Source organism: Micromesistius poutassou (genome assembly GCF_964030765.1).
Source record: "Micromesistius poutassou genome assembly, chromosome: 1".
NCBI lineage: Eukaryota > Metazoa > Chordata > Actinopteri > Gadiformes > Gadidae > Micromesistius > Micromesistius poutassou.
The window spans coordinates 1,371,529-1,394,925 of record NC_140271.1 but is presented as its reverse complement, the minus strand read 5'-3'; the positions used below and the strand labels follow the sequence as shown (position 1 = coordinate 1,394,925).

The window sequence follows — 23,397 nt, the reverse complement described above, 5'->3', positions numbered from 1 at the left end:
TTACATTGCTAGGGTTAATGTACGACGAAGAAATTTAGAAAATGTAAAAAAAAACGACAAAAGCCAAGACACCCCTCACATTCCCGTATTCCTAGGTATTATTCCTAAAAAGGTGAAAGCTGTGGAGAATCACCAGATATTCACAGGATTTCACATGAATATTTCAAAGTAAAATACTGTTTTATTATCGTAATAATAAAATCGCTTTATTTTACTTTGAACAAAATCATTGCAGGATAAATTAGAAAAGAGAACAAGGTCAGTGTTGAAAGCGATCTCGTTAAGTTTTAATTTATTGTTCATAGAAAAAAAAAAGATCTACATCCCACATGATGTATGGGAAGTTAGTTAAATAATCAGAACCCATCCCATTCATTGGTCATAGAAAATCACTGAAAATGCACGAGGAATTAGTTTTTGCATACAAGTATTATTTCCTAACTTCCTGTACAGACAATATGTATAGTGAGTGAGGAACACCTGAGGAGGACCGTGAGAATACAACAGGCGGAGACATGCAGAGGAGAGCTGGCGGGAAAACGCTTTTAATTGGTTTAGGGGAGAACATTTATTGACTCCCCCCCACCCCCCCCCTTCCCCTGGGGTTTCTAATTGGAAGCCTGAGCAAAAATAAAAGCTGCAAACCATAGGCTCAGGTGAACAAAACAACCATTAAAGCGGGAAAACCAACCTAATATCTGATATCAATTAACCAACCGGCAATATCTGATGGGGAGACGGGGGTTCTGCTTGGGACTAGGGAATAAGAGGACCTCAAACTGTGTACCTGTGCCCCAAGCTGGAGAACATACCAAGGAATAAACTACTTCTCTTGGACCATCGCCTTTAATGTTGCCCACACAAGTTACACGTTCTTTGTCGCTTCAAACTGCTACTTCCGTTTCTGCGACTACCGTTATTATTTGCTTACTCTGCTTTTTTTTTTTAGTCGTAGAAAACAGGTGTGGTAAGAAAGTCAAGGGTGGGTGGGTGGGGGGGGAAACCGAGTTAAAGCATTTTACAGGGATGAAATTGTAGGAGCATTCTAGTGAACTCTTCAAGTAAGCCTTCGTTTAGGCGTGTGTTGTTTCTCTGAGTGCTGAGCAGGCGTTGCCATCTAGAGGATGTATCCGTTAAGCGTCTCAATTGCAAAAGATGGGGCGTTTTTTTCACGTCAGAGATCGGGCCACCCTTCCATCCATCCGTCCGTCCGTCCGTCCCGTCAGTCCAAGCGCGGAACCTAAAACACATCCTGCCTTCAAACGTCGTCACCCCCCCCGACTTCAAGCTCTTTCTCCACGCTCCGCGAGCCTGCTGTTGGAGGGGTGGAGGTAATGTGGGGGGTTGGGGTTGGCGCCATAGGAAAGGATGGGGGGGGGGGGGGCGCCACGGGGAGACGGGGGGAAGAGAGAGAGAGAGCGAGAGAGCGCTAGCTGATGATGCGGCTGATGGACTGCAGAGAGGGGAAGTCCTCGCTCTCGCCCAGGTGCAAGGTCTTGTGGGAGTTGAAGTCCTTGGGCGCCAGCACCTGTCTGCAGGCGGGGCACACCCGGCAGTCCAGCTCGGCCAGCGTGGCCGCGTCGCCGTTGGTGGTCGGTGGCGTCTGCCAGGCGCTGCGCTTGCTCTTGTTCTTCTTACCTACGCCGCCGCCTCCTCCTCCTCCTCCTCCTCCCGTGGACTGCTTCTCCAGGGCCCTGGAGTCCCCGTGCGCCGCCAGCAGCTCCTGCTGCCTGGACGTGTCGGGCAGCAGCACCAGCAGCTCGTTGAAGATGCGCTGGAAGTTGTCCCCCAGCAGCTCCTTGCAGCTGCGGTAGTACTGGGCCGCGGACATCACACCCTGCAGGGACCAGAGAGGGGTGGGGGGGAGGGGGGGGGGCGGGGGGAGAGAAGGGCATTGTGGGGGTCAGGATGGTGGCTTCACCAGATGTACTTCTGTTTCAGGGTTTCCCACACATGTTTAGTGGTTTAGTGGAAATGCTGGAATTTCAATAGTCGGATCAAATTCCCGACCATCGTTCTAAAATCAATATATATATAGTTTTAAATCGTATGTATTATCATAACCAAATCAAGGTTTTAGCAGCTGCTGTGGGCAAGATTTGATAGTTGGAAATGGAGCTGAACAGAGCAAGGTTTGGGAAATAAATGCTCCCTCCCTCCCCCCCCACCATCATTTTTTTGTGTTGCCATGTGTGACAGTAAAGATCAGTTCCCTCAACCAATCTGAAGAAATGCCCTGATTGGTCAGAAATAGTGAGGTAATTGGGAGTAGCCTGAAAGCTAAATTATATTGTGCTAACTGCATGTGCTAAATTAAAGGAGCCATGACATGCCACCAGGTGTGGTGTGATTAACCGTTACAAGCCGTTTTGGAAATCTGCCCCTTATGACATCATAAGGGGCAGAAAGTGGGCGTGTCCACCTAGACGTGTGCTGGATAGATCAGTCCACCAGCCGACCCAGTGGACTGTAGCAAACGTTGCTCATCTATCCGTCACACATCTAGACGGACACGCACCTAGATGCTGACCTTATCCCCTGCATAATAACAGGTTGCTTACAGTGAGTGTGTTCTGCTCCACAAGCACATGAGCAGCTTCATCAGAGTTTAGCAGACAGAGGGCGAAGTCATGACCCTTCCTACGCTGCCTCTGATTGACTAGTAGTAGATTGACTCGTTGATAACTTGGATGTGATATAGACAACATAACATAGACAACGTAAGATATATACAATTGACCTGTCGCTAAGTCACACCCCCCGTCGTTACCATGACAAACTCGGGACAAACAAACCAGACTCGGGGGACTACATTACGCTATGGAGGGGTATATTCCAAACTTTAAAATACATACAGAAGGTAACAAGCTTAAGTTCAGTTGGTATTCTGACTTGCCACAGTCTGATCCACATTACACACTTTTTCTTGTCCCGTTGTGGTTTGGGAAAAGGGATGGAATACACCCCATTCTGCGGCCTCTCGGGACACCGACTGTCCGTGTTATATGTTCCCCAAGCACATCGTTTGACCATGGTGTTTGTTTTTTTACACAAACAACATAAATCCACTGTTAAATTGTTATATTATGCCTCCTCCCTGTTGTTTTGAATGGAGTTGCGGCTGGAATGTCATTGGCTGATCTGCGTTCTAAGGGCGGCGCTGAGCGACAGGTCAATTCACGAGGACGCCCCATTTGAATTAAAAACTGTGAATTTCACCGAAAGGTGACAAGTTTACACCCCTTCTATACACAAGTATATTAGACTAATTGCAACCTATATTATCTGTCAAATTGAATGCATATGCTGACACGTTAGTTTGTATGGTCGGTCAATTAGCAGCGCCTCACCTAAAGACGACTTCAGGGACACCCTGCCCTCTTGTTAGATCACACATGAAATAAGGCATCATCTCATCGGTAAGCAGGAGATCTCCTGTAATCATTATTTTCTCTTTTCCACGATTGATAAATAATGGAATTCCTTTATATTTAGCCTCTATATCCTGTTGTATTCAGTCATTATAATGCAGATACACAATTTTTTTGATTATTCAACAGAGAATTTGAGGTGACACGGGGCTCTCTGAATCACGTTTAGACGGGTGGATTTTCAGGGTGCAGTCCCATTTTATAAAATACGGCACAACAATACGACCACCCCGTGTACCTGTCGGAACTGTCCCGAGAAGTTCTTGAACTGGTTGAACTGGGACTCGTCGTTGTGGAGGTAGTTCCTGATGGACTGGATCAGCTCCAGGTTCCTCTGCTGGAAGTTCTCCGGTACCATGTAGCTGTCAAGCAGCTGGGCCGGCCTGGGAAACACAAGGGGTTTTTGAGAGAGCAAGAAAGAGAGCGAGAGAGCGATATATATATATATATATATTTATAAAACGGGTGGCTTAAATCAAGCGATTCCCAACTGTTGTATATTGAGCGTATACACACAGCTATGACGCCCGTTCAGTTTACAGAGTCCAGTATCACTCCGCTCCTAACTTGAACTGTTGTTTATTTATATATAAAAGCAATAGCATAGTTCACTGAAGCCTAAAAACATGTTGATTGCTGGAGAGGGTGGTAATGTTGTACAGCAATGGGCACACGGTGAGTGAACTGCTTGATAGTAAGATAAATTGCCGGCAAACCGAGCTACCGTCTCTAGCCTAGCCTTCTCTCTGAAGGACGCTACAGTGTGTTGCATAGCAACCGCCGTACACTTTGCAGGCAGTCAGGAGGGACTACTTTTTTTGTATTCGTTAAAAAAAAATGCTTTTCCGACTTTCCTCCACTGCGCGTCGGGACGGACAACGCCCCTTAACTGTGGTATAATGACCGTATACCACAGCCTGTCGTGATCTATTGCTTAAATATATATATATATATATTTTTATTTTTGACTATATCTATGTACCCATCAATTACTCTTTAGTGATTTCATCCAGAGCGGTCCGGGTCTTACCGGTGGGGAGGGGGGGGGGCTGGCTCCACCACGTTGCTGTTGAGGGGGATGCCGGTGAAGCCCGGGGGCGGGGACTTGCTGGGGCCGCTGGCCAGGCCCGGAGGAGGAGGGGGGGCCACGACAGAGGAGGTGGGGGGGGCTGCAGCCAGGGACGCCGTGGCCTTCAACGGGAAGGAGCTCTTGAACCCTGTAGGTGACGGGACGTAAGAAAATCAACCCTCCAGCCGATTAACCAATCAAAAGGCTTTCATTGACGAGCATAGAAAGAAGAACAGAGGTCACATGACTTATTGTTTTAACAGTGGGTGGCCCTAACCCTTCTTTGCAGTACTACTTTTTTTTTTGCATTGTAATAACACTGACCGCATGCCGACACCACCATGTATCTTTCGGAGCATGTGCACAAGTGTATGTGTTTGTGCATTGAGAGAGACAATGCAGTGTATATTGTGCAAACGTGTGCTTATGCACTAGGGTCAGGCCGTCGTCCCCATTTTCATATTCGTTGCTTTCCAATCGTGATTATTATAGATTGCTGATATACGATCCGATCGCCAGGGGGAGGGGGGAGTCAGTTCAAGTCAACTTCAAGCAATAAAAGTTAAAGTTACATGGATAACATTTAATAAAAAAATAATATATAACAATAGCAATGTCTCGGTTCCCTTAAGTCTCTGTGATTGTTGCGACAATATCACAGCAGCTAGTCCGTTTAACATTATCATATCATCTTTAATATCACAATCAAAATGTTATCCATAACGTTAACTTCTCTTACGGAGCACCGAGCAACGTTTTGGTTAGCAGCAGGCATATGAAGAACAGAGATGCGGGCTGCCAGATCCATGGTAACGAGACGCCAAACTGGTTTTGAAATTCAATCGCCATTCATGCTAATTAACGGGGCTAATCGGGTGGACATTCTGCAACAGCAGAAACATCTCTAAATGTACATTAGGGCGCAGATTTTAGAGATCTGATATGACAATGCAAACAGAGCAAACTATACATCAAAAAAAACATTCAGAACGCTATGACTGCAGTTGTTGCTTGCTATAATCCATAATGCTTGCTATAATGCGTTTGGCTGCAGAACACTGCCATTTTTTCGATATCCCGCTTTGCCGAATGTGTGCATGTGCCCGAGTATTAACTTGTATTAACTTCAACTTTCAAGCTTCTGTTGCGTTTCCGTCAAACAACAGCAGTACAGTCAAACAACCCTTTGTTTGACTGTAATACAATAACTATTTTGAAGGAGGGCAGAGCGCTATTCAGAGGGCGTCCACGTGCCCTTGGTTCTATTAAGGCTGTTCTACTGCGAATGAACAATCCCATCACAAGCCTAGTGCGTACTGACCTGGGGGGGGGGGGTTTAGCCTAGTGCGTACTGACCTGGGGGGGGGTTTAGCCTAGTGCGTACTGACCTGGGGGGGGGTTAGCCTAGTGCGTACTGACCTGGGGGGGGGTTAGCCTAGTGCGTACTGACCTGGGGGGGGGTTAGCCTAGTGCGTACTGACCTGGGGGGGGGGGGGGTTAGCCTAGTGCGTACTGACCTGGGGGGGGGGGGGGGTTAGCCTAGTGCGTACTGACCTGGGGGGGGGGGGGGGGTTAGCCTAGTGCGTACTGACCTGGGGGGGGGGGGGTTTAGCCTAGTGCGTACTGACCTGGGGGGGGGGGGGGGGTTAGCCTAGTGCGTACTGACCTGGGGGGGGGTTAGCCTAGTGCGTACTGACCTGGGGGGGGGGGGGGGGTTAGCCTAGTGCGTACTGACCTGGGGGGGGGTTAGCCTAGTGCGTACTGACCTGAGGGGGGGGTTAGCCTAGTGCGTACTGACCTGGGGGGGGGGGGGGGGTTAGCCTAGTGCGTACTGACCTGGGGGGGGGGGGGGGGGTTAGCCTAGTGCGTACTGACCTGGGGGGGGGTTAGCCTAGTGCGTACTGACCTGGGGGGGGGGTTACTGACCTGGGGGGGGGGGGGGGTTAGCCTAGTGCGTACTGACCTGGGGGGGGGGTTACTGACCTGGGGGGGGGTTTAGCCCAGTGCGTACTGACCTGGGGGGGGTTAGCCTAGTGCGTACTGACCTGGGGGGGGGGGGGGTTAGCCCAGTGCGTACTGACCTGGGGGGGGGGGTTAGCCTAGTGCGTACTGACCTGGGGGGGGGGGGGGTTAGCCCAGTGCGTACTGACCTGGGGGGGGGGGTTAGCCTAGTGCGTACTGACCTGGGGGGGGGGGGGGGGTTTAGCCCAGTGCGTACTGACCTGGGGGGGGTTTCTTGGTGACGAGGGCCGGAAAGTCCTCCTCGTCTGCCGGAGGCGGCTCTGGAAAGGGGTGTGGGGTCGCGGCCGGGGCGGCGCTCGCCTTCTTGGTCGCCGGCGTGAACGCCACCTCCGCGTAACCGTTGGTCAGTTCGCTCGGGGTCCCCGCCCGCGCCGCCGCCGCCGGGGCGGCCGCGGGTTTGTTCTTGCTCTTCTCGGGGACGTTCTCCTTCTGCGCTACCGTGGCCTTGGCCTTGGCCTTGGCTGAAGCGGCCGTCTTGGACGGCGTGGCGGGGAGGTTCGTGTTCTTCTGCTGCGCTTGTGGTGGTTGTTGTTGTTGTTGTTGTTGTTGTTGTGGTTGCTGCTGCGTTTTCTTCTTCTTGCCCGCTTTGGAGGCCGCGAGGCCGGGGATGGCGTCCGAGGAGCTGGCGGCCGGCGGCGCCGGAGGTCTCCCGCCAACACCGGTGCCAACACCGCCGCCGCCGCCGCCGCCGTTCCCGCTCTTGACGGTGAGCAGCGAGGATATGTCCAACATGGTGGGCACGGTGCGGAACTCCCGCTGCGTCAGCCCGCCGTCCTCTTCGTCTGAAGACGAGCGCAGGGGAGCAGGAGCGGGCCGCGCAGCCTCCCCCCCGCGCTTTTTCCTCCGCGAGGACATGGCCACGGACGCAGAGGAGGAGGAGGAGGAGGAGAGGGGCTGGGGCCCGGCGAGGGAGGCGGGGGGAGCCGGCGCCGGGAAGGCTGAAGGAGGCGGCGGGCCGTGATTGGCTCGGGCGGCGGCGGCGGCGGGCGCAGGCTTGGCGTGGGACGACCAGGCGGAGGCAGAGCCGCCGCCGCCGCTGGGCTTCTGGAGGCGGAGCTTCGACACCAGGGCGGGAAAATCGTCTTCTTGGAAGGAGGAGGAGTTCCTCGGCGGGGCCGTGTAGGCCGGGGTCATGGGGGACGTCACCACCGAGGCGGCGGCGGAGAGGCTGGGGAAGTCGTCCTCCTTCAGGGGCCCGCGGGGGGGGCCCGCCGAGAGCCGGGGGAAGTCGTCCTGCTTCAGGGTCCCGCGCGGGGGGGCCCCCGAGAGGGTGGGGAAGTCGTCCTGCTTCAGGGGCCCGCGGGGGGCCGTGACCGGGGCTGGCTTGGAGCTGCGAGAGGGAGGGGCGCACACGGGCAAAAAAGTGACAACGTAACGTGCACCATTAGGTCGTAGCTCAGTTAGTAGTGCGGGTTAATCACAAGGGTTAGGGGTTTGATTTTTAGTAAATCTGAGGATCCTTTTGATAAAAGCATCCACAAAATGGCATGAGAGTTATGGGCAGATTGCATAGGAGCAGAGTGCGTGCGTGACTGCGTGCGTGAGCGTACCTTGGTATGGGTGTGGACACTGGCACCCCCAACACTGGGAAATCATCGTCCTCCCCAAATGGATTTTTACTCTTCATGGTTCTCACTGGAAATGAAAAAGGAACCGCAACCCACAGGAAGTTAATTACAAAAACATACATCCACGTTAAATGTAGGGCCATGGAGTGTGTGAACGTGATGGGGTGAGTGGGGACTACGTTATCTAACCTGGAGGTTCTGTGTTATTTTTGATCGCCCCGGCTCTGTGTCTGAGCTCATCTGCATCCATCCTCTCAGTCCGGTCCATCCTCTCAGTCCGGTCCATCCTTTCCGGCCGGTCCATCCTCTCAGTCCGGTCCATCCTTTCCGGCCGGTCCATCCTCTCAGTCCGGTCCATCCTTTCTGTCCTGTCCATTCTCTCCTTCCGCTCTGGCCTATCTATCCTGTCCATTCTCTCAGTCCTATCCATCCTCTCAGTCCTATCCATCCTCTCAGTCCTATCCATTCTCTCAGTCCTATCCATTCTCTCAGTCCTATCCATTCTCTCAGTCCTATCCATTCTCTCCTTCCTCTCAGTCCTGTCCATCCTCTCAGTCCTGTCCATCCTCTCAGTCCTGTCCATCCTCTCATCGTTGCGTTGTCTCTGTGGGGGGCCGCGGTCCTGGGCAGGAGGGCCCCTATCCTCCGGCCGCCGCACCGCCATGGAGGCCCTCATTGCGGCCGCAATGTCCCGCTCCTCCTCCTCCCTGCATGCGTGCACAAATAAATAAACAAGCAAAATGCATCGTCACGGGGGAAAATACACAATTGAGTAATCGCACAAGCATGCCCACATGAATTCCCACGTACCGGTTGTATCTCCAACTCTTCTGCTGCCCGCCATAAGGCCGCCCTCCTCCTCCTCCTCCTCCTCCTCCTCCTCCTCGTCCTCCTCCACGACCTTGCCGCATCTCTTCATAGTCCTCCCCTGTCAACATACCTACACACACACACACACACATTAAATACAGCAATGTGGCCGCATAAAGATAAATGAAGTACATATAGTACAGTGACCTGCACATATCACCCTAGGTCAACCGACCTAAAGTGCCGTAGCGGTACGTTGCCCATATAAGTGCATCAAAATGTCAATACCTTCTTGGGAGTGGGACTTTAATCTGCTAATTCAATACATGATCATCGGATCACCACCCAAAACGACAATCCCAAGCGGCACACTCCCGCCATGTGCTCACCGTCGTTCCTCCGCTGCGCCCTGGGAGCGTAGTTGAACTGAAGGTCAATCTGCCGGTTCTGCCGGGCCTCGGCGCGGTTCTTGCTGTGCGCCGAGGCCTTGTGGGCCTTGTAGTCGATCTCCGAGCGGAAGGCGTGCGTGAACTGCTCCGTGGCACAGCGGCCCTCCTCGCACAGGTAGTGGCTCTCGCGGAAGTGCTCGCTCAGGTACTGGTAGTCGCTGGGGAGGGGGACCGAGGGAACAACATATTCAGATTTTTTCCGGAAGAGCGACACGTTGGGATGAGATTTCGGATAGCGTAGCAAAATGACATGCATGTTTTGGCCGGAATTGACGACAAGGTCTTTCCGGTCCACACAGTCACGCGCTCTCACCAGTAGTACTCCTGCGCTCCGTCCGCGTCGCAGAAGTGGCAGAAGTAGTGGTCGCGCCGCAGGTGCTTGAGCAGCTCGTCGTTGTCAAGATAGCGGTCGTCGCAGAACTTGCAGAGCGGGTGGCCGCGGTGGCTGGTGTCATCCGGGTCGCCGTGTGCACGATGCCTTGCCAGCTCCTTGCGGTTGTACCACTTCCTCTCATGGGAGAAGATCTGGGGGGGGGCGTGGTTTATTTATTACATACATCTTCTCTTTGTTCTATTTGCATTGTTTTGTTTGCACTATAATATCCTTTGCTGCTGTAAATATCCCAATATCCCATTGGGCACAAGCAGCCAATGACTTGCATATAAACGGAGCGTCACTAAGCTGTGGAGTTCTTAAAACTAAAAAAGTAATATAGTAATATAAACTTTATAAAGAAGAACATGGCAGTAACTAGAAATAAAACAGAACTGAATCGGAAACTTAAATATACAAAAAATGCAAAAGAAATCATGGCGAGAACGCTGAATATGGAGTTCTCGCGGAATATATATGGACTATATGAAACCATAAAGGGTAAACTAATGAATGATGACAATAAATGACTGAATTTAGAGTGAATCTGAAGTGTAGAGAGGAGGGCCAGCGGTTGGCCGCTGTGAAAGAGGCATTGTGTGTAAAATAACCTTGAGGTGTTTGGTGCAGAGCTTGCAGCAGAAGAGCTCATGCTGTTTCCTGATGTGCTGCTCCAGCTCCTCAAACCGCGTGAAGACCTTATGCTCCGGGCAGTGTGGGCACTGTGGCAGGAGAAGCCTCCTACACACACACACACACACACACACACACACACACACACACACACACACACACACACACACACACACACACACACACACACACACACACACACACACACACACACACACACACACACACACACACACGTCATCCAGTGCTGCCGGGGGTTAAGGGTCGACTCATTGGGCCACTGTACTGAAACACTAGAACTCTCAGAACATTTGCACCACTTCAATATATATGCTGTCTAATTGCCATATAATGTCTGCAAGAAGACACTGCAGCAACTACATGATAAAATATATATTTAGAAACATGGCACATACAAAGCTATGGTAGTGGTTTGTCACGGTCAAGTCATTTGTATCCTTCTGAAGACGTAAGGATGTAAGAAAATGGGTCCACCAAAATTCAACCAACTCTACGACCGAATCGATTGGTCGATGGGGGAAAACAAAATAAAAAATGTGCACGTTATCTCCAGATTAACTTAATCAGCCGCACAGTGCACTCTCCTCTACCTGATGGCAAAAATATCACATAAGTGCTGTTTGGAGTAAGTCAGTGAGATTCAGATCCACGCATGGCTTGAGTCTGACTCGGTTATGGCAGAGCTTCAAAGTAAAAGCGGGTCACACCAGACAAGCCAAGGTGTGCCGTGCCGGGCAGCGTTGCATAGTAGATAGACAACACATTGGAAGATTTGATTCTAGGTTTTTTTCTGCGTTTAATATAATGGGTCCCAATGGATGATGCTGTGATGCGTGCCAAGTCAGGTACTCATACTCAAAGCCTTCTATTGGGCGTTAAAAACACAAGAATGTATGCAGACTCACAGACCACATGAAAAATAAGTTACTTATGCCTACTGTTTATAGAACGACAAAAAAAAATCTTTCTTTTCAACCAAATGCTGCCACATCAATGATTATTCGACATGGTGTAAAATAATTTGTAGCTGAGTAAATGTTCAGAAAGTAGACTAGCAGTCATCCTTAAGTTGGCCAAATTCAAAGTTGTGAAAACCAGGGTGTTTTGACCTCCTGTCCTAAGTCTTATAGTCTATTAAACCATACAATGTGCAATCAATCTCAGATTATGATGGACTAATGATGCAATTTAACCTGACGATCGGTATCCTTTCAAATCTACTGTGGCTGACATCATTGAGAACTTTGAACTGTAGATAAAACTCACCTGAACTGGGTGTGGATCTGGGCATCGCCGAAGTAGATGTCATGACTCTGCTCACAGTGAAACTGTTGGAAGGGCAGGGTGGAGAAGGCTGCCAGTCGCGTCACAAACACCACCTGAAACAGCAAAACCAATTCAGGGCCCAGTCAAATAATCAATGGATTAAAGATGAAGTGGTACATTTAGAAAGGTGTAGCTGAGGCCTTCACTTATGACTTTATTTAAAGATTTAAGCTTTATTTAAAGATTTGGGATGGCTTTGCCCCAGTGTTGAGATTGGATTTTCAGTACTAAATGACTATTCAGTAATAGGAAGTCGGTACTTACAAAGTGGCTGTCAGCTTTACTGGTTCCCAGTAAAGCTGACAGCCACTAAGTATAATGTGACATCGGAGGGTTGTTTGGATCCTACTGTTTACTTTACAGGAATATAACGCCTAGCGTATTTGGACGGGTTTGGCGCTGATCATAACAGCATGCTGACTATGGTAGTTCAATTGTCGACGTTGATTTACTTAATAATAAGTGGGATATAATAAGTGGGCGACAGTCATGCTGTTGACCAGTTGCGTAACTACTTAGCCAAGTATTGTCAGTACGCTGGCAATGCTGGGGACTTATAAAGATAACCTCTGAATGAGATCTAAAGACCAAAACACCTACATGTTATGCTATATTAATGACACACAAAACCCCATAATCACAGCTCGTCCAACGCCTGGCATCGTGATGCTGGTGCATGGGGGCTAGCATATGGCATTAGCCCTGTGAGCTCCTGGCTACATAACCAAAGTCTCCGTATAGCCGCAAAACAGCACACATTGTCTTCATAGGCAGTGGTCACTTGAGCCGTCATTTATCTCTCATCGTCATTGTCTTTGCAAGCAAAAACGTGTAAGCTAATTGCTAAACTATACAGCAGAAAAAGGGTGGCGCGGCCCGACAGACGGACCCCTCCCCGGTGTAGAGTATCGGCGCGCCCCGCACCTTGTCGAGCTCCTCCCGGCAGACGGCGCAGTACTTCTGGTCGCACAACACCCGCATCTTGGTGGAGCAGCGGTAGCACACCGGGTGGTCGCATTTCCCCAAAGCGAATATGTCGACATCTTGGCAGCAAAGTACGCAAGTCTTCTCCGTGTCCTTTGTGTTTGATGAATCCATGACAAGTGTAAAGGCCAAACAGGTACAGTGTTTTTTTTTTTGATCAGATGGGTGTAGGAACGTTGTGGCGCTTACGTAATATGAAAGTCAAGGGAGTTTGTGCCACCTCACGACCGTCAATGTCGAGAAACGCGATCTGTATGTCATGAGGATAGACCACCGTTTAACAGCAGCAGCTGTGGGCGGGCTGTAAGTCTGCTTAGGCCTATCGCGGAATGTGCCCGTTTGTGCAAAAGGTCTTGACATGACCACGTGCGTGTCACTTCTGATATATATATACCGGTATGTAAAGGAACGTTTGAAAGATGCGTCAACCGGTATTATAGTAATAGAAATATATAATATAGTAATAGTAATAATCGTAATATACTTTTTTTTTTTTTTTACTGCAAACAAAGTACAAATCTTGAACGACAAAATAATGTCTTTCCAAATCAAGCAGATAACTCACATGATGTCCTTTCCTAGCAACTGCAACCTTAACCAATAACAACCTAGGCTACTATCCTAGGCTACTACTACGTTCAAACCTTTCAGTTAATGCCGTAGCTATGTAGAATGACAATAATTAAAATAATCTAACCAGACAACATTTAATAATAGAAAACCCATCCTCACTCAGAAATTACAAGTTCCTTACTTGTACCACATGAATATAAAATAGTTATAGCTGGTATGACAAATACCATACTTTTTTTCCCCTCCATGTTTTAAAATGTGCATATTGCTGTACTTCCTCTGGTTATCATTCATCATTCAGTGTGGCATAGCGAAACATCCATGGCCCACACCTTGAGGGCTTTGGACACAGATTTCACAAACAGTTAGCATTACAATTATAAACATCCATCCCTTTCAGTATCTTACACTGACATAATATATGTATTTACTCTATAAGTCTCGCAGGGGATGTGCCACAACCAAACCCGAAAAAAACATGAATTATGTCATGGTCAGTGGAGAAGAGTGTTTCAAGATGATCCAAGATGGCTACCGCCTGCCGTGGCTGGCTTTGTGTAGTCCCATCACTTTGAAGGTGCTGCTGGCTATCTTCTCATAAAGGAGGAACATGAGGGCGGCAGTCAGCACCGTCTGCAGCAGTTTGGCCTCCAGCCCTTTGAACAGACCAAGCGCGCCATACTTCCTGCGAAGATAGAGTGCATGAAAATCATGAGTTTAAGTTAATAGAGTGCCAAAGTCCCGCCCCAGCCTCAGATCCTCCTCAGCCGGTCTCTTCTCCACCCACACAGCAAAACTCCCCAGTCTTGGTTACAGAGCATTCTCCAGGGCAGCTCCCAGGCTCTGGAACTCCCTCCCCCAACATATCTGCGACTCCCAGTCCCTCACCATCTTCCAGTCCCACCTCAAGACCCATCTCTTCTCCTCTGCCTACTCCTAGACCACCCCACACCCACCCACCCCCCATCAACTTTGCATCTTTTTTGTTTGTTTCTTTGTTGTTTGTTTCCTCTGTAAAGCGTACTTCTTCGTTAACTAACAGGTAAACGTCTCCGAAACATGGATCTGTTTAAGAATGCACACCCACTTATCATAATCCCTCTAATCTGCTGAATGCAAATTCGCTACACTATTGTACCCTTGGATTAAAAAGTGTGTTTCACACACACTGTTTAAATACTTATATTTAAATATATATTTAGATATTTTGAGTATTGTCATCTTCACTGGCTTTATGAGGCATGTCTGAGAGAGGGTTAAGCTTCTGGAACACTTAATAGTATAACGCCACTATGTTGGCTACGCAGTTATTCACCTGCTTTTTAATGTTGTAGAGTTTATGGGTAAAAGGTTCAAACAGCGATGTTAACCCATTGGAAACATTTAGAAACATTTAATTTAGGGGAAAAGTTAAATTGCAATTTGGTTAGGCTATCGTTTAATGAGGGGTACTTTGTAATCCACCTATTGTGGAGAAATTGACCAAAGAATGGCGCTATACAAGAGTGCTATTGCCAGACCGTATCCTGGGCAGGTAGACTGTTAGACACATGGACTACCGGTGATCAAGTCTTTAGTTGACCGGGTCACATCGCTATAATTCAGAGCGTGAATATCAGTTGAATATCTTTCCAACAAAAACACTTTCTTTTCAGTAAAAGCTAATTCTGTAGGAAACACTAATGTGTTAAGTAACATTGTAAAGTTACAACAACGTTCACGTTGAGGTGGAGAGAGAATATATACTTCACCTCACTCTGTTGACCAGCAGACGCTTGATGACCATCAAACTGCTCAGTATTTGTGACTTGTCAGTTGACTCTTGCAGTTGACCGAACTACAACGAAACACACAATGGATACACCAAAACAAGGTTAAGTCCTAGATATGGATTCTGAGAAATTATATTCAAAGAACACACAGGTCTGGAGACACATTGACATTTTCAACACACACACACACACACACACACACACACACACACACACACACACACACACACACACACACACACACACACACACACACACACACACACACACACACACACACACACACACACACACACACACACCCACACACCCTGAGGATGGACTGGATGGTCTGTAGTGGGTATGTGACAGTGGTGGCGACTGCTTTTGCGATGGCACCGATCAGGAAGACCTCAGCATACGTAAGCTTGTGAACAAAAAAAAGGAAAAAAAAAAAAAACTGGTGACAACAATTAACTTCCTGACAGATTTTGGTTTAGCGTTTAGCTGACCACATGCGTCTGCGATTGGAGTATTAAGGTCACATGACACACATACGAGAAGTATCCAACATAGCAGCAGTTCACTCATCCAGAATGAAGGAGATGTCGTTTCACTCCTTCCCCTTTCCAGAGAATGTTTAGTAAAGACTAAAAAAAAGGTAATTTTAAACAATCAAACTGAACCAACGTGTTTTCTTTCCACGGTTAATTATTTTTAATTAACAGTTTAATTAACCTCTACTTTAACAAAGTCATCAGTGTTGATTTTCTAGAGACTGTTTAGATTAAATTAATTACTGACAGAAAAAAATGGGGGTTCTGTCGCACGTTAGATCAATGTTGCATAAAAGTCAAGGAGCTTAGTCAACAATATACATATTTATATATACACATTTCGCCCGAAAGCACTTAATTCAGTTAACCTTGGATTGTCCTGTCCAATAGACGAGACACATTCAATTGCCAGGGTTTTGTTAGCAATGTTTCGTTCGCCCAAATAAAGTATCCTCTCTCCATCCTGAATTGAGCCAATTCTACCAACAGCTGGGAGTAAAAAAAACAACAACTGCTACACCATCCTGCCTCACTGGTTCTTGGCTTTGAACCACTGTGACTCGACCCGAATCATTGTCAAATTGGGGATGAAACATGTCCGATCCTCTCACCCAAATAACCCCCCTTGCCTTCACCACCAGCGCCTCCATCCAACCCTCCGCCCCACGCTCCCAGTACCTCCTTGTGGACGCCCCGGCTCAGCTGCCTCTTGAGGCCCTCGTAGATCATGAACTGGATGGCAGGGTTGAGCACCAGCAGCAGGGAGGGGAAGGTGCCGTTCCACAGCGCGCCCACGCCCTCCTTACTGGAGATCTGCACAAAGGCATCTGGAGAGGGCCGAGGGGGTTTTATTTGATATTTCTATAGGAAATCCAATCCATCCACTATCACGGTTATATGTTTAAATACATAAATGTGACTGATGGTTGGCCTAGAATATGTGGATTTTAGACATAACCCCCCCCCCCCCCACTAAAAACATTAGTACACAGAGACTTAGATCATTAGCACGATATTTCTCATGTAAAAAAAAATGTAACTGCCGATATGTATGATGCATTTTACAATTCCAAAGTGATGCAGGAGAATGACAATTCTCCGATAGTTGTCATACTTTGTATACTTGGTGAGTAAACCATGAAAGGAGCCCCAGAGAATCAGGTGGTTTGTGTGTGGAAGGGTCTTTGCTTGCATATGGAAATGTATTATTAGCTTAGAATTAGGTATTGTTATAATGTCGCCACGTATGCAAGTGACCAATCATGAAGGAGGGATACATCCCATTGTATCTCTCTTTCATGAAAAGAGGGATACAACGGGACATACTATTTTAGTATGTCCCATTGAGAGATACAGAGAGATACAACGGGAAATACTATTTTAGCATGTCCCGTTGTATTTCTCTTTCATGAAGGAATGTTGGTCAACTTAAAACGAATTTACCCAGAATGCCAGAGTAGCTTGTGGGCCGGATGTCTTCGTTGCGGAAATTGGCGCCCTGAAGCTTCAACCTGGTGTTGACCACCCACAGGGGAGTGGTGACCAGCACGTTGATGATCCCTGCAGAGAGATAAACACATTCACTACACTACTACACTACAGTGCCAGCTCAGCTCAACACAAACCACAAGACTTACTGGCTGATGCAAATTATACAGATTAACAATTACTATGATAACTGGGTTTGAACCCAGAACCTTCTGGCACTGAGTCAAACACCCTAACCAATAGCCCCAACACAAGTTGTACAGCGAGGACATGACAACCTCTCTCTGTGCATCCCATGGCCCATCTCGTGTTTAGCCACCATTAGTTCAATCTATTGAAATCCAACCCCGTTTCGAAATGGAATTCACTTTACAATCGCACTAATCTGTTGTATAGCTAATTCATAACGTAGCTTTGGAGTCCGCTTACCTGCAGCGATGCCAAAGATCAGATCAGTTCCTGGGGCCGCCTTCTCTCCCCTAAGCCAGCTGGCCTTCAGTCCGTGAAAGCAGTAGAAGTAGACAAAGTTGGAGCAGCACAGGCTGCAGATAACAGGGAACCAGCCCCTGTATGGTGCCAATCTAGGACAACAGGCAGAGAGAGTGGGTAGTGGTGGTGTGTTTGAAGTCAGTCACAGTAACATTAAGTCCAGTGGCCATTTACACATCTTCTGCACCCCACCCTTTAAGGATGTGATCAGTGATGGTTACGTTTTTCTATTGAAAGGCATAGGGTAGTGTTGCACAAATAAACCGACGTGTTTACTCACAGACCCTCCTCTTTTACAATCTCGGCAAGAATGGCAGGAGTTGACCGCGCCTTCCTCTTTTCGTCCACTAACGGGAGGACAAAAGTTGGAATATTATACGACAATGAAATCTACTCCTGCTATTAACCTATTATTATCCTGTTAATAATTAGTCAGTCACCATTAGATTACCTTGGAGCCTTAATCTCGCCGTGTCAAGCGGGAAGAATACGGTCATTGCAGTCACACTCCCCTGAAATAACATGTGAAATACATGAAAGAACACAAAATACCAACACCCTGGCTTGAAGAATTAACACATTGAAAATATCTTCGCATATACGCCTGCTTAACGTCATTACTTTAACGACAACAATGATCATATCTTGTACTGTAACTTACGACTGCTCCTGATACAGCATGGACCAAACTTTCATACGAGAAAACCTCGCTGAATCTGAAATCTCCGGTAGTCATTCTACAGTATCTTTGAGAAATTGTCTATTTGAGAAAAATACAATTGATCCGCCGATTCTAAAAACACATGACAACCCAACAAGTTAGTTTGACAGTGGTGTTTGTAAAGCTGTCCTTCCTGTTAAACGTAACAGCCAATCAGAAGTGGTTTCATCGAGTCGCGCAATGTGATTGGTCTACAATAATTGTTATTTCTGCTGGATCGCAGCAATACTTTTGACGCAAATCGCAACACAATAAACCATATGGTTTGTTGTGCATATCTATATGTTCAAGTCTGTATATTTTATGTTTCTAGCTGTAACATCAAATTGGCTTGAAATTCGGCCTGTTTGTGTATTATTGTGCCAGGTAACTCACCTTTACGCAAGACACGATCGACAATACCTCGGCAAATACCAAGACCAATACTAAATCAACAGCAATAATATATTGTAAATATTAATTTGCCATTTACTTTTCTTTATTTTTAGACCAGGTTGAGAGATAGTTTAATCAAATCCAAGGACATTTATTCAGAACCAATTGATTACCCTGAATACAGACTGGTAGGTAAATAGTTGTGAGCTTTTTGGCTATCAATAGCACATCGAATGTTTGTGTCAAAAGCACAATTCCAATTATAATTTTATTAGAATAGATTGAAGACGTTACTTCATGGCAAGCATTTCATACCAGCCAAATACATTAGCGTTGGTTAGATGGAGCTTATATAATTGTAAATCTCACAAATATAGCAATTATCCTGCATTAAACATCAACCGATTCCCTGCTAAGCAAAAACATTTATAACTTCCATTACTTACATTCTGTTATATAAATCACTTTTGCCAAAATAGAGATATTTCAAATACTAATTTCCATGCCCAAATGACTCAAATGAAAATATATAAATAGCATTTGTATGAAGATATTGAACATCAAAGTTAAAGCATATCATCGCATACATACATACATACAGTTGCTTAGTAAGATGCCCAATGCAAGGTTTCAGTCAATAAGATCAATAATAAAAAACAAAGGTAATATAATACATTTCTCAGTAACACTCATTCACTGCCCCATTCACTCAGCCAGTCCTGACACAGCCTCTTCTGCTCCTCACTCTCTGCCTTCTTCTTCGTCTTCTTCCCCTTTCTCCTCTCCTCCTCTGCCTCCTTCCACTTCTTCTCCTTTTCCTCCTCTAGCTGCTCCTCCATCGCGGCGACGCTGTCCAGCAGGGATCCCACAGCGACCTCTGCTGTCCGGAGGGTGCGTTGCGGGAGCCACTTGGGGTCGACGTCGGGCAGGAAGGGGTCTCCTGCGGTCACTTGCAGGGTGTGGGGCTCCAGAGGAAGGCGGAGGAGGTGTGCGTGCAGCATCATACGGTAGGGGGCGTCATCCACTCCCAAGCTGTAGGTGAAGTCCCCCACAATGGGATGGCCCACCGCGCTGCAATGGACTCTCAGCTGATGGGTCCGGCCTGAACGGACGAGGAGGGAGCAGAGGTAAAAACACATAAATAGAACCACGCCAACTGCCATGTCAAGTGTTTGAGTTGAAGCCCTCAAAGTATGAGCTCTCTGAGAAACATCTCATGTTTTCTTTAGTAGAAGTGTTGAAAGCAACAGATCACTGATTAATTAAAAACATGTTAATGTTATAAACAATATTTACAATATTGTAATCTTGAAATTTTTCTGTGTCTTTATTGCACACCAATGACCCAAAGCCATTGATTTGTTTTATTCAGTAATAATAAGCTTGTAATATATTAACAGATTTAGTGTGTCACTTTGTACCTGTGAGAGGCTGGAGAAGCACTTTGGTGGCCGGTTCTCCGTCGTAGGTCCCGTACTCCAATACACTAAGCTCCGTCTGGCACGCCTTGGGGTTCTCACAACCTGGGACGCACAGGCTCCAACTAGTGAGTCATTTAGCAGGGGCTTATATCCAGGGTGACCTACTAGGTGACTACAGATGCGACTCATAAATGAGCTGGTAGTGGTAAAGGCATCTTGATCACGGATGTCTACAAGCAGGACGGGCATAGGGGATTGACATGAGTCCAACATTCTCCCCATCAACCAAACACACGTGTTCACGTCGCATCGGGGAGTGAGGGTGTTCACAGCTTACCGTCTGTTCCTTCGATGCACATCATGTGTGTCTTGCCCTCTGTGGACGTCTTACCGATGGAGAACTCGATGGTCCTGTCCTCCTCCTCCACCCAGCCACGCAGCTGGAAGACACACACACACACACACACACACACACACACACACACACACACACACACACACACACACACACACACACACACACACACACACACACACACACACACACACACACACACACACACACACACAGTTCCTCAATTATCCCTGAGAAGAGATGTATATATTACTGGAAATGAAGATAACGATCAATTTGTAGCTGTTGTACATGTGTGCTTGTACAGAGTGTGTATTTTTTTCATATTTTTAAAGTGTGTGTGTGTGTGTGTGTGTGTGTGTGTGTGTGTGTGTGTGTGTGTGTGCACTAAATGTGTGTGTCCCCACCAGTGCAATGTAGGCCTTGGTGACGGTGCGGTCTTTGAAACAGCGGTAGGCCCGTCCAGCTGCTGCCTTGTTCAGTGCCACACACAGCGCCCCACTGGTGGAGAAGTCCAACTGGTGGCAGAACCTGAGACCCCCCCCCCCCCCCCACACACACACACACACACACACAAGGGGGGTTAGGATCCGAAAGGATCAGGCCTCTATCTGACAATGTGGTGAAGGCTGACATCAAGATGTTACGTTATAATACTCCACCAGCAGTCCCCAGTCCCCATAGACCCAGTCCAAATATATCTATACAACTACTGATTGCACTTGTCTATTGCTATTCAAGTAAACTAACTTATACAAAACAGTGTACTTATCTGTTGCACAATCACCGAGATGAAAATATATATAAACATGTGTTTTTTTCACATTTCTCTACTCCCCACCTGAATCCGTAGTATGTATCAGGGTCAGCCAGCAGGGGGAAGCGTTGTCGTAGCTGTGCCTGCACCGTGTTCTTCTCGTACCACATCTTGCTGTCAATGCGGAGGTCCCAGTGCTTGTCCACCACGATGAAGTCATCGCTCTGGTACAGCACACGCAGGTTCTCCAGGCTAGCAGCCTCTGTGGCTGCTGTCATCTTCACCCCCGTTATATTTATCCCCGAGAGGGCTTCCCCGGGGAGAGAGAGGAGGGCTGGTTGTTAAGTGGACATCTCCACCTAAAATGAGATGTGCTTTATTAATCCCAGAAGGGAGATCCAGGTGTCACAGCGGAAAGTACAGGATAATAACAATGAGGAGATCAAACCATTAAATTAAGAACACTACTACAAACAATATGTCTCTATTTACAGAAGTAGAAATATAGAAGCAATAATAAGGTAAAAACATAATGTAAACACCTGTAACACAATTCAGTTCAATCAGATTCAACTTGTGATCTTGTGTCTGCCGATTCTGGAATTACATTTTACTATACTATGATAGTTAAAAGTGGAGGGCCCAATAATTGAAATATATGTATAGGCCTACATTATGGTCGAGCATCTTCCATACGAAAACGCCTAAACAACATGTAGTTACAGGTCGACTGAGAATAGCAGTAATAAGGAAGCAAGAATTGCCATAGCTTTTGATTAAGATATTTTTAAGATTCATTGCACAACATGTTATGAAACCTATTGTTATTATTGTAAGAAAACAGTGTTAATGTTCAAAAAGAGTCTAAAGCATGGACTAAAAAAGGAGGATGTTCAATCTCAACGACATTTAGGTAAGAGATCATTCACAAAAACAACACAAATAGCTACCTGAATAAGCAAGCAAATTTGCTGCTCAACTATGATCGCATCATTGAATTAACCCTTTACAGACAGAATCCATGAAGTTGTATCAACTGTGGTCATCAGGTTCTTCTGTTGCGCACTGGCTGGATCGGTGGTGCGTGCATGTTTACCCGGAAGTCGCAATGAACTGCACTTCCGCTAAACCCAGAGAAACCAAGCCCCCTGCCTATGGCGAGTGGATAGTGCCAGGATTACCAGGAGAAGGATAACATCGTGTGAAATGCACGTGTGGAGATACGTACGCCGCCGCCGTGGGGAGAGGATACGCACGCCGTCGCCATAATATATATATATATATATATATATATATATATATATATATAACAATGTTGTTGTTAAGGTAATTGACTGTCATATATATATATATATATATATATATATATATATATGACAGTCAATTACCTTAACAACAACATTGACTGGACCATGACCAAAAATAAATAAATATATTTATTTATTTATTACCTTAACCACAACATTGTCTGGACCATGACCAAAAATAAATAAATAAATAAATAAATAAATAAATAAATATTTACTTATTTATTTTTGGTCATGGTCCAGACAATGTTGTGGTTAAGGTAATTGACTGTCACGCGAGAGACTGGGGTTCGATTCCCAGTCTATATATATATATATATATATATATATTTTTTTTTTTCTGGTATTAATATGTCCAAATACTTGTTGATGAATAAGTTGATGACATTTTATAAAAAACGTTAGTTTTTGTGTGTCAAAAAGACCAAAACTCTTTTAAGTTTTAGTTCAGGCGTTCTTCATTCTATTAAATACTCACTCGCGGTAAAACTATGTTTTCTCACGATCAAATACTCATCAATCCTAAAAGTAATGGGCTTGTACACGATGTCTGGGTCAAGAACATATGTGTTTGCTGTACGGTGTTTTCAGATGCATTGATTTAAAAGTACAACCTACCGCTGTATCAGCTGTTCTTTCCCAAATAATTTAACCAATCATTTACCCTAAAACTAGATTTTGTTTTGGAAGCCTGGAATATACTTTGCTCGAATGTATTATTGTTATTATTATTATTATTTTAACGCATGGCATAGCCTACTATAGGCCTACTTCATTCATGTTCATTCATGCAGCCCTATGGAAAAAAAATGTTTCCACAATCCACACGCTATTTCTATGCAGTTTCACACGTATGAATAATCTTTGACATCATAATATTTAACATGCAAGTGTAGTGGTGCCTGGTTGCTGCGGGG

General features: G+C 46.6%; 3 protein-coding genes across 3 annotated transcripts; all 3 read right to left on the bottom strand.

Moving 5' to 3' along the window:
- Positions 1 to 231: 231 nt before the first annotated feature.
- On the bottom strand, positions 232 to 12,859 carry znf598 (zinc finger protein 598). The gene is made up of 12 exons (XM_084466954.1): positions 12,627 to 12,859; positions 11,643 to 11,755; positions 10,334 to 10,463; positions 9,663 to 9,874; positions 9,290 to 9,507; positions 8,901 to 9,030; positions 8,280 to 8,797; positions 8,073 to 8,157; positions 6,723 to 7,852; positions 4,462 to 4,648; positions 3,670 to 3,814; positions 232 to 1,837 (listed from the first exon to the last, which is right to left on the bottom strand). Exons 1-12 carry the CDS (start codon positions 12,798 to 12,800, stop codon positions 1,430 to 1,432), a joined length of 3,450 nt encoding a protein of 1,149 aa, XP_084323080.1. The 5' UTR covers positions 12,801 to 12,859; the 3' UTR covers positions 232 to 1,429.
- Positions 12,860 to 13,256: 397 nt separating this feature from the next.
- Positions 13,257 to 18,367, bottom strand: slc25a17 (solute carrier family 25 member 17). The gene is made up of 9 exons (XM_084485289.1): positions 18,206 to 18,367; positions 17,996 to 18,056; positions 17,825 to 17,891; positions 17,485 to 17,636; positions 17,011 to 17,127; positions 16,246 to 16,394; positions 15,342 to 15,437; positions 15,011 to 15,096; positions 13,257 to 13,944 (listed from the first exon to the last, which is right to left on the bottom strand). Exons 1-9 carry the CDS (start codon positions 18,278 to 18,280, stop codon positions 13,791 to 13,793), a joined length of 957 nt encoding a protein of 318 aa, XP_084341415.1. The 5' UTR covers positions 18,281 to 18,367; the 3' UTR covers positions 13,257 to 13,790.
- A 387-nt stretch (positions 18,368 to 18,754) lies between these two features.
- rpusd1 (RNA pseudouridine synthase domain containing 1) lies at positions 18,755 to 22,262 on the bottom strand. The gene is made up of 6 exons (XM_084463417.1): positions 22,124 to 22,262; positions 21,258 to 21,532; positions 20,824 to 20,947; positions 20,399 to 20,501; positions 20,062 to 20,163; positions 18,755 to 19,742 (listed from the first exon to the last, which is right to left on the bottom strand). The coding sequence occupies exons 2-6, from the start codon at positions 21,449 to 21,451 to the stop codon at positions 19,330 to 19,332; spliced, it is 936 nt and encodes a 311-aa protein (XP_084319543.1). The 5' UTR covers positions 21,452 to 21,532; positions 22,124 to 22,262; the 3' UTR covers positions 18,755 to 19,329.
- Positions 22,263 to 23,397: the final 1,135 nt, after the last annotated feature.